Source organism: Semicossyphus pulcher, unplaced genomic scaffold (assembly GCF_022749685.1).
Source record: "Semicossyphus pulcher isolate SPU_LCO1_2020_fin unplaced genomic scaffold, fSemPul1.0.p SCAF_23, whole genome shotgun sequence".
NCBI classification, from domain to species: Eukaryota; Metazoa; Chordata; class Actinopteri; order Labriformes; family Labridae; genus Semicossyphus; species Semicossyphus pulcher.
In genome coordinates this window covers 3989722-4001386 of record NW_027211697.1, presented here as the reverse complement: position 1 = coordinate 4001386, position 11665 = coordinate 3989722, and the positions used below count along the sequence as shown (strand labels likewise).

At 42.4% G+C, this 11665-nt stretch overlaps 1 protein-coding gene across 9 annotated transcripts in view; it reads left to right on the top strand.

Annotated features, from left to right (window-relative positions):
- The first annotated feature begins 318 nt into the window (after positions 1 to 318).
- Positions 319 to 11665, top strand: part of nfixb (nuclear factor I/Xb) — a 143632-nt gene continuing 132285 nt past the window's right edge. For 8 of the 9 annotated variants that reach the window (XM_069674255.1, XM_069674254.1, XM_069674250.1 and 5 more), the window contains exons 1-2: positions 319 to 717; positions 9933 to 10016. In XM_069674255.1, the coding sequence (XP_069530356.1) occupies positions 715 to 717; positions 9933 to 10016 (87 nt within the window). In that variant the 5' untranslated portion in view covers positions 319 to 714. The remainder of the gene's footprint in view (positions 718 to 9932; positions 10017 to 11665) is intronic. The other variant, XM_069674249.1, reaches the window with a different exon arrangement.

Here is an 11665-nt window from a genome sequence, read left to right as displayed (position 1 = left end):
CAGCTCTCTCCGCAACTTTCCCCGGACACTGAGGAGCAGGTGGGGTCGCCGGACCGACGTGGAGCTCCGTATTTTCCTCCGGAGCATGCACAAGGGAAAACGCGCGGCGTCGTCCCCCTCTGCAGGAGCAACAGCTGATTGTGTGAGCGCGTAAGCAAAGAGTGCAAGCTACTTACTGTGTGTGTGTGTGTGTGTGTGTGTGTGTGTGTGTGTGTGTGTCTGTGTGTGTGTGTGTGTGTGTGTGTGTGTGTGTGTGTGTGTGTGTGTGCACAGCCAGACTCCTGCTCTGTCACTCGGGCTCAGGCGGTGACTGTGTCGGCGGCGCAGAGCGCGGGGACTCGGTGGACATTACGGTACCGGGACAGACTGGAGAGACAGAAAGCTGCGCGCGCGAGTACGGACGATTTTCATGGAGATATAACGAGTTGGAAGCGAACATAAACACCTTGCATGAAGAAGTCCTGAAGCAGACCACTTGGATTATTCGGCGCTGTCCTCCTTTGCCCTGGCTGAGAAGAGTTGACTACAAATCGCAAAAAAAAATGTTTACCGGGCAGCAGGCCGTGTTTTAGGGCTCTTTTGCTTCCGGTTTAAGGCCCAGCTGAACAAGAAACAGAGCCGTTTCTCTCTCCCACACACTTTTTTTTTGGAAGCCGAACTTTTGAAAGTGGAAAATGGGTCTTTGAGAGAGTTGGCACTTCTCCACACACCACAATGGTACGTGCTATGTAAACCAATAATTTGCTCATTTCTGCAGTCAGATTCATTGTAGTTGTTCATAGATAAAACGATACACAGACTGAACTTTAAAGTAAAGATTAGTGAGTTAGGTTTACTTCTTATGTTTGTTACTTTTTACTTGTGTTATTAATTAGTATTAAAAAGTGTCTCAAGTCCTGCCACCTCCTTGCTGCCACAGTTAGACTTATATTGATTCAAAGCATTGACCTTGCTGATCGTTACATCTAAATTCAAAATGTTGCTGTTGTGAAAACATAATGCACTTTATTTTTATTACATGTTTCCAAAAATTTCTTCCAAACTCTTGGCCAAACCAGAGTCCTGCCCTCTCAGTTCACCGTTTTATCCACATGGAGAACATGAGTCCCTTCACTGCACTGGTCTCTGATGTGGGCCTGTCTGTACACTATTAATAGCCACTTATATGATACGCGCTATCGCATGTCAGACAGTGTAAGCAGCTAATCAAGAAGCGTTGTAAAGGTTACATGGAGACATGTGAGAAATTTGGCTTTAAGAGGATGAAACTTTTTTATTTTTTTCAACATTCAATCATTCGCCTGTTTGGTTTGTGCGTAATTACGCACAGCGGTTTAGACCATTTCCATCATGAAGCAGGCGATTCATTCATGCAATATGGAGAAATCCTGTGACATCACACAGAAAAAGTTTGCGAAGTTGGCCTGACATTGGCTTACATGATGCATTCTTACAGGATACTGTAACGTTTGAGATTTTACTTCAGGTTTCATATAAATGATTGTTTCCAGTTGTATCCTTATTTGCCCCAAACAGTACACCAGCTTTAACTGGTAGATGTATTTCCTGTCAGGATTTCAAAATATTAATTTCAATGCATTGCATGTAGGTTTCAAAATGAGTAATAAGAAGTCTGTTTCATACAGAATTATGATATCCAGCTTACACATCCTTGACCCTTAGAAATTCTTGTTTTGGCATGAAATGAGTCAAGTCAGGCTTTAGTTAGGGGAACCTCCCACATACAACCTTGAAGCTGCTCAGATACCAGTCAGGGATCTTATTTGCACATGAATATGGAAGATTATTAGTATGAATAATTATTTGTTTACGAGCATCCAAGCTGACATGGCAGCTGCCCAAGAAGCTCATCAGTAAAAATGATACAGAATTCAGGACAGGCCTCACATGGGATTATCTCAGCTTGTTATTCTCCTACTTATAGCAGCAACTCACCTCTTTTTTAAGAAGGAGAGGATATATGGTGAATTTGTGCCAAATATTTCAGTTGCATGTTAGTTTAGTCAGAATGCACTGGAGGCATCTGTCAATCAGTGTCAGGATTCTGTTAGCTTCCCCCCCTGAGGCGAATGCTCCATCTTTGACACACAAATAAACATTTAGATGATCTGTATCTGTGGCACTACAGGTTAGGGATTTTACAAATATGTTAGAAAGCGAAAGGAAATGTGAAAGAATATGTAAACATGAAACGTTTGGTCCCAAATTAATGTTTTAGTTGACATGAAACCTTCAAAATTGCTGTATTAGTCCTATTTTAATTATATAAGTATATGATAAGTGTTCGCTGCTCTCTTATGGTCAGCAATATGTGATTTATAGGACCAGAGCTTAAGACACACATACACAGTGATCATGTAGTGCTGTGTAAATAGTTAAGGTAATTGTATCCTGCACTGTTTGTGTGTTGTGTGTGTGTGTTGTGCGTGTGTGTGCTGCCCGCCTCGTGGTGATCAGACAAGCGGTTTTCCAGTCTTATGTGATCTCCCTCTTGGCCGTTGCTGCCAGTGATGTCATCCCAAACTGTATACAGAATATGATGCTGTTATGTTGGTCCTGGCCTTGACATTTCCCTGGAATAATAAATAAGACTTCGGGCAGGCTACGATAGCTCGTGTGGTGTGTAAGCTTTCAACATGGAAACTCTGATATGCGCTCAAGCAGCGTAAATATTAGGAGAGTGAGCTCAGTTGGGTTTGTCAGGTTGATTAGTTTTTAAGCTGTTTTAAATGTTGTAGCAGTTTGCATGTGTATTTTTTAAACAGTTCAAGGCTTTATAGGATGACTTAATGTTCCCATAAAATCAAAATAGGTTTCTGATCAGATGACTTGCTGCTGATTGCTTTCTTTATGCGTTCATCTGGTCCAAAAAATGACAAAAATAGTTGTTTTGCAGCTGTTATTAATGATATATAAAAGTTGACGACTCATCCCGCAAAACTAACTCTGCCACAAATCCCTCTAATATCCCTCTGTTCCTCCCCCATAATGCACAGGGCCAGCTTCCTGTTTTTTTTAATGTAGGGAATCAAATAAAACTCAGCTAGCTTATTCATTGGAATTTATAATCAGTCCTGTAGGCTATTACACTTGCGTAAAGTTGGAGGACTTACAAAAGACCGAAAAGGGAAAAAAAGCTGGATACTACTTTTCCCATAATGCAACTGGACAGCATCATAAATAACTCCTTCCCTGCCCTTTGAATGCCCTCGTCTTTCAAACTCCACGTACCCAAGATTGTAACCAACAGACCTTCTGTCAAATATTTGTAGAAACAAGCTTGATTGCAGATAAACGTGATGACATCACAAGGACATCATCAGACTTACTTTCCTCGGCCTTTAGAGAGACATTAGCTGTGTCCCAATCCAGGGGCTGCAGCCTTCGACAGTCCACAGAGGATGAGCCATTCATAGCCTGTGTAGACCGTTAAAGCCGAACTGACATGAGTCACCAGCTGTTTCCGGCCCTTACCCTTGCGTCACCAGACGCCGCTCCTGTCGCCAAGCAACAGGTAGCTAGCGGGCTAACTAGCTAGCATAACTAACGTCACGTAACGTAACCTAATATTTTAAAGATAATTTGCTTCAAGGGCTCTTTCGTTTTTTGAAACATCTGTATCACTAGCTATGCGAATGAGTTGAAACCGCTAACTTTCACATTTAAGGTTGAGCAGAAACGGTATTTCGAGAGTATCTAGCTTCCATATCGTGACATATTTCCGAGTCAAACAGGACGTGCAGGTGGGACATATCATTAGAGGGATTTGATTTGATCGAAGTGGGCGTAGACAGACGTTCTCCACAGCGCAGTAGCTAGCTAACTGACCGAGCGTTCTTGGTGCTCTGCGGCTAAATGTTGCAGATTGATTGGTTGAAATTGGTTGGTGCTACCTTACGTAAGCACGCGTGAAATTTTGTTTAACTGGAAGAAAAAATGATCGGATTTTGATATAAGAATACGAAGAAATTGATTTTCTGTATTTTTTATGGCCTATATTGTCAAATAGATGCACAATATTACCGGGGATGTGATCTATAAGGATTAAAATGACATTTTTCATTTAACCTCGACTTTAAAAGTGTATTCCTCAGCTGCGTAAGAGTCCGCCATCATGTTTGAATTGGCGCACAATGAATCTCAGGATACATTGGGCTGCAAAGGATGCACCCGATGCATCCTTCATGGCCTGGGAAAAGGAGGACGCATTTGTCGGCAGCATCTGAAGGAGCCTTAGAATTGGGACAGCCTTCGACGCGCCACTGTGACACAATCAGACTTCAAATATGGCCTTCGAAGGCTGCAGCCCCTGGATTGGGACACAGCTCTTATACCTCTTTTTTCACATGAGTTCTACTCTGACAAAGTAATTAAACTAAAGGTGTAAAATCAGAGGAGTGCCCCTTTAATTTCAGTTAAACGAGTGTAAACACTTAACGATTTACAAGCTACAAACCAAGGAAAGCATTAAAGCTTATACGCTCAGCCCTTCTCACTGTCAGCCTTGATACATTTGTAAAAGAAAGGATTTTGGCATGCAATCTACTTTAGCTGCATTTCAATTAAAAGACACACTTTCACAAGGTCAGCTAGTGGTTTTGTGTGGTGAGTGGAAGCTCTTCTCATGGAGCATTTACTCTTGAAAAGATTTATTTTTATTTTTCAGTCAAACAAAACCAGCAGAGTCCGATTTGCTGCCTTTGTTTGTGACTATAAAGTCAACACTTGAGTGAGTAATCGCGCTGTTTTGAGTGCAGTTTTACAGACGTAGATCTTTCTTAAAAGCAAGGGATGTTAAAATCCAGCAGATGTACTAGAACAGTGTGACTTATTATGACAGACAGACAATGCCAGGACATTTTTGACTATTTTTTGCAGTGTAAAGGAAGCCTTAATTTGTGTTCTCAAGCTCAGGTTGATCACATAACACTCCTAACTCCTCCATCTAATTTCTGACTCTACCTCAATTACTTTATCAAGAATTAACCCTCACATTAATTGGTTTCACAAGACACCCCAGACTGCACACCAGCTGTGTAACCAGGTAATTTGAATCTACTTAATTTGGGAAGGTGTTGGTATCTTCTGCCTTCCGAGTTTAATTTGGAAAAAGAAAAAAAAAATCGCAACAACAATACATGTATTTTTTCTCCCCCTCTCTCCACTTTAGGGCCTTAATGAGGAATTAGAGCCAATAGCATTATTCATTAAACAGAGCTTGCCAGCTATTTATCACTGAAACAATATTAGCATATTTGTTTAAATTTTCAACACTTTTTCAGAGATTCGTAACCAGGTTTAGCATTTTTAATAATCTGGCATCGAACACATCCTACTAAATTGAATGCTGAAAAAGAACCAGTGGCAAGCCCCAGAAACACACTAAAAATCCTTTATAAACACACGCGCACACACACACACTCTCTCCTCTAATTACTGCCTCCCCTGCTCCCTGTCTCATTCCTCACCTCCTGAGATGCAGGTGTAAAATATCACATTTTTCCAGCATTTCTCCCTGAGGTGGCGCTGGCTTGGACTCACACAACGTAAAATTTCCCCCTTTCATATTCCCCCACACATTTTTTTCTACAAACAAGTTCCCCCTCCCATCCCTCCCTCTCTTTGATGTGCGTGCCACATCTGCACAGGTTTGTTAGCTTGTTACCAGGTGAAGAATGAGGATACAATTAGGGCTGAATGAAGTGGGACCGGGGAGGATGTCAGTAATGTTTCGCGGTCGAAGAGAAAGTCTCTGATGTTCTTGAAAGTGTTGAGCTCACAGAATCGATGCTGCGAACGATTAGGGCGCAGTAGAGGAAGGATCAGAAGGCTGGAAGTCGGTGATTGTGAGGATACCTGAACCTCATGGCCGTGTGTCCAGAAATATGGAACCCCAGGTGGTTTCTGTGCTCGTGTGTGTCTGTGTATGATCAAGAGAATGAGAGACACAGGGGAGGCTGGACCATGTGCTCTGATATTTTCAATGCCATGAAAGACAGCCAACTCAAACATCCCCTTTTAGGTTTGGCTAAAACATCGGCAAGAAGTAAGCAGGCAAAGTGCGGCTGAGGTACCATACAGATCAAGACTCATGTAACACATCTGTCAATCGATGTTTTTGGCATCAAACATTGCTGGGAGAGTAATACAACCGCTCAACACCTTTAGAAATACCTTTTTTTAGCTTTCTTTCCAAGATTTAGCCTAGCTTAGCAAAGAGAGTGGAAACAGCAAACCTTGCTCTGTCCAAAGGTGAAAAAAATGGCTGCCAACACCTCCAAATGTCAGTAATTAGACAAGCAACTAGAAAACTACTAGTTGTTGTTGATGGAGAGACAAGGAACTATTTTTCGGTGAACCAAACCTGGGCATAGTGAATGACTCTCTCCACCTACTAAAGTCCCTCTTTGACACTGAGGTTGCCCTTCTACGTTCATACGACTGTATGGGTAAGAAAGCACACAGGTCTTGATCAGGTTCACTTACAGTAAAGCAATGCTAGCTATTTCCCCCTGGGTTCATGTTAAGCTAGCTCGACACTAACTGACTCCAGGTCCGTACTCTTCGTTCTAAACCTCATATCAGGAGGACTATGTCAGATTCTTTCAGCTAGAATTACCAATGCAAATATTGCAGGTCAAAATCCAAACACAATAGTGTTTCATGGAACAGGAAGCTGTGAAAACAGACATATCACCACCAACTAAATAAGGCTAACATGTAAGCTAGCAGTTGATCAAATTTACATCCAGCAAAAAAAATGCAACCTTAGCGTTCATTGACATGATGTTTCTGTTCACTTGATGAATACAAGTTTGACATTTACTCTCCTTGTAGCTTAACGTTGGTCCTCATGCAACCACTGAAGCAAATATCTGGCTCTTAGAATGCTAAATATTGCAGTATGCTCGCTAGCTAGTTGCTAACTTTATCTGCAGTTTGAAGTTTCCAAAAGGAGAGACTTTGGAGCTTTTCTGCTGCTAACAGCTGCCTATTACTGTTCAAAACAGGATGAGGGATGTAAGAGAGGACCAGAACAGTAAAGTTGTGGGCCGAAAAAACCAAAACAAGGTGCTAAAAGCTCTTTAGAGCCGAAGCTAGCTGCAGGGCAATTCTCTGAGGGTTGGTTACCACAGGAAATCCCATTCACTTGATCGATTGGGCATGTAAAACTACTTATTGGGTATTTTGGGATTTACTTGATGTCTATAAAATACCTTTAATACCTTTAAAGATAAACCAGGGGCCTAATATCAGGTAAAAAATGTGTGATTAAGGTTTGTATTGGGAACATAATGTGACTGAATCATGGTGTAACATACAGAGCTCTGAGGTCACAAATGGGGTTACTTTATATTTACTTGAGATTTATATCAATCTTCTCAGATGTGCGGAAAGAAAACTGGCATTGAACATTTCCCAAATCCTTCAAAAACCTCCATAATATACCTTACATACTGTTCTGTTCATGATACGAAGACTTACATTGAAATTTGTGCAAGAAAATCAGCGTCCTCTCCTGTTCTTTGGCCTGGACTGTGAAATGTCGTCATCACCATTTCCAAATTAGCCTTTTTTTTTTGCAGTCATAAAGACACTGTCATACACTGTCAGACATTTCAACAGCCTATTACATGTATTACTCTCTGTCTCGGTCACCAGGAAAGTCAACTTCCCAGACTTCAAATGATTTCTTTTTAAGTGTTAATTACACCAAGCTCTGCATCTTTTTAAGCTCTAGGCCTGGCCATGTGGAAAGGAGCATATGCTGCATGTATGTATATATGTATAAAGAAACATATTTATAATTGATACCATGCTCCATAAAACTGACAGAGAGAGGGAGAGGGGAAAAGGGGCCAGTGCTGCAGGGAGCTACATCAAACAATTAGTCTGAAACAAACGATGGCCTCTCTGAGGGTTAGAGATATAAAGACATTCATCAGAAGATCCATGTTTTTATCCTCTCATTATTCAGTCACTTTAGGTCTTAACTCCATTGTGGGTGAAGGACAAGTCATTTTTCAACTTTAAAAGACTAAAACCTGTAAGAAAGAGCACTAGCATTGTGCCTCGTTCTGCGCCGCTCTGTGATTATCAACGGAGTAAAATATATCCTTCAGCTGGTCGGGGCAGTTTAAGAGCTTAACCGAAAGCTCAGGCAGCTTGACAAGGGCACCATTTAGTGGGACAAATGGTTTCAAATGGTTTCCCTCCGCTGTTTCCCCACATATTAATGATGACAGGGCAGAGGTCGGATGCTAAGGCCGAACGCGACAAGACGTGTTTTCTTAGCCGCTCGGATGACTTGAGTTCTAACTTTGTATAATTAAGTGAACGCTTCATGTGGCCTTCGCTAAACTTATTGTGAGCGGGAGAGGCTGTTTCAAACTAAACCAACGTTAATCTTATGTTAATCATCTGCCTGCTTGACCTTTTGCCACAGACATGGGGTGAAATCACACACGCAGATGCCCTTCCTGTGTAACAGTGAAAGGGAAAGGGAAAAGACTCGGGCTGTAACCTCTCATTCTCGGGGATATGAATAGCCTGTGTCTCCAGCCGCAGCTCGGTGAGCCCAAAGTCTGGGACTTATTATAGTGCTGTGTGTTTATGCACGGGGCTGCGCATGTATTTGTTCAAGTGCAATCCCATGTCAGCGTGTGCGTGTGTATTTTCCTGCGCATGAACATGCTTAACTAACTTAATGTCTGTTTGGATTCCCCGGAAAAATTGTTTACCTCACATGCCAGTTTAAACGGTATAACTTTACATTTCGTTGCTGGCTATGAGCAATGTTTGTTCCTGTTTTGGGTATGTGTTTGTTTCTGCTTACGGTATGTTAAGAAATGAGAACGTATAGTTGTGGAAAACAGGATTATTTTCCCTCTTCTCCTCTATCAGGAAACTTAATGCTCCTGTGAGTAAAACTTCCTTCCCCTAACTCGCAGAGTTATTTTCATTAACCTAGCCATTTTTAGCCCTCGTCTAACAGGTTTACTTGATTTCCAAAACAGACGTTCAAATTTAGCCCGGCGAAAACCAATTTGTTGTAGTTTGGACTTAAAAGTAATAGCTACAGGCCAGCTAACCAGGCAGAACTCCCATCCCCGATCCAGATCCTCGGTCTGTGGTTCCCTCCCTTCCATGTTGTCTGGCCTGGCTGCCTCAATTGACAGCAGAACAGCAATGGATGCTCATTCAGAGCCCAAGTCTGTGCTGGCGTGTCCCGCAGCATACAAATGAACTGCGCTGAATGGAAACAAACACTTAGAATAAATACTTTAGCTGCATCTATCAGTGAATGCAGTGTAGGGCCTGAAGTGCAGCCAAGAGCTCGTGTTTTCGTATGTGTGTGTGTGGACAGAGACGTATGGCCTCTGTATGTGCGTGTCTGTGTGTGTGTGTGTGTGTGTGTGTGTGTGAATGATTTGTGCTGAATCAGTGCGTGCTGACAGAAAAGTGACCATGCAGGTGAAACAGCAGGGACAGGAAGTGGCATTGTGTTGGAGGATTGTGTGCGGGTACGGCCGCTAAACATTTGCTCCCCATTCAAGTGGTGGGTGACTGGCATGGCCGGGCCTCAGGCCTCGCAGCATATGGGTGCAGGAAGGCAGCACACACCGTGAACTTTGTGTGTGTGTGTGTGTGTGTATGAGTGTGTGTGCAGAATTCAAAGGTAAAATAGGTCTTTTCTCATGGTGGTGGGACTTGAGGACGATTCATAAATAGGTCAATGTAAGACGCAGCAGGATGAGGATGATTCTCGCATCCAAAGTCTGCATTTACAGCTCGGCAGGGAACTTTTTTGTGTTTTCAATTTTTCCCTGAACTTTTTTGTGTTTTCAATTTTTCCCTGAACATAAAAAAGTGTCGACTAATAAATGAATGACTGTTGTGTTACATTTCAGGCAACCGAAACCTTTCTGTTGAACGAAGAACCCTCCAGAGGTCCTGGGATGCCTGAATGCTTTGTAGTATCAGATTCATACAGGGTACGCATCTATTAATATTGTTATTATTATTATTTTATTTCATGTGTTGGTATTAATGTGTTATTTGAGTCATTACTCATTACTGTGACTGACAGTCTGTTTTCATGCTCTTGGTAATTGCACCGCAATCATAATGTCATTCACAGCTCCCTCTACTCAGCTGCAAACCATTACAATCATTATTTCCACACGCACATTTAAGGGGAAAAAAAGTGTGTGTGTGAGGGAGTGGAAGGGGGGGGGGGGGCTTTGCAACTTCACCGAAGCGCCCGGCCTCATGGGAGTGAAAATGATGACGATAATGTGTAGCGTGCCTGCTTGTATAACACCGAAAAAGGAACACGGAGTTAAAGAAAGTGAGCAGCAGAGATTCAGTAAGAGAGAGCAGTGGATCTAGAATGATCCAAATGATATGTAATGGTAATAAAAGCAGGAGAGTGAGGATGGGAAGGGGGAGAGGAGAACAGGAGGGGGGGGGGGTTCTGTGGATGACAGAAAATGTGATTGTTAATGAGGTGGGAGCCAGTTTTCTAGGCTACAGGCTTTGTTTCCCAGAGTTCAGACTTTACGCCAACTCTCACTGAGAATCTGGGTTGCTACAGTGTGTCGTGTGTCTCGGGGTGCAGAAATGAACCATTATGGCTCTTATTGAGTAGTGTGGCTACGAGAGGAGAGAGTTTTTTTTGGGGGGGAGGAGCATTGGTGGAGCTGGATTGGGTTCCAGGGGCAGCGAGTTCAAGAGCATCCACAGGAGTGGTCCACCTCCAACTTCTCACCAGGAGGTCTGCATCCCAACTCCCTTCTTTCTTTGTCTCTTCTCCTGCATGTGTGTGTGTGTACGTGGGTGTGTGTTGTCAGAATTCCAAATGATGAAAGTGCAGTTCCCTATTTTGGAAGTAGTGCAGTTCTGAAGACTAAGACGTGTAGGTCCAAGCGTTCGAGTATATGAGTTACGAACAGTTTGCTTCGTTGGATTGCTCCATTTGATTCTCAAGAGGCCCAATGAGGATCCAGTAAGAAATCTTCATCTTATCAAGTCATTTCTGCTCATTATTAAACCCCTAATACCATAATATCTCAAAACAACAGAGAAAATGTGCAAGTACAGTGAGATTTTCAATCTTTTTCCAATACAAATCAACTTGTTTTGAATCATTGCTAGAAATAAGTATGTCCGTCTTTAAGCTGGACAGATTGTTGCTATAGGAGGAAGATAAATAAAGCAAGATTTATGCTTGAACTTGGACTCAACGTTTATTGACAGAGGTTCAGGCCTTCATCAGGGAAAGTTGATACAGACAAAAAGCCCTGCACAGACAAATGACAGGTTCAAGAAAAAGCAACATAAAGTTCAGCTTCTCGGTCATTGAAGTCCCTGAAAGTCTACTTGAGGGATGAACGGCCTTCTTTTAAATGATGTTTCCTCATTTGTAGTTACGGCAACGGTGATGGAGAGCGCTGTCACCATGATCCAAAATCTCCCTCGTCAGTGACCCCTCCCATCAGAATATAAATGATTCTTTGTAGGATAAAAAATGAAACCTCAGAGAAACTTTGTTTTGATTTGAAGTGACCCTACCGACTGAGAGGGCAAGTTGAGCCGAACCACGTCACTAAAATGCCCCCGCAGCCTAACAGAGCTGAAGATT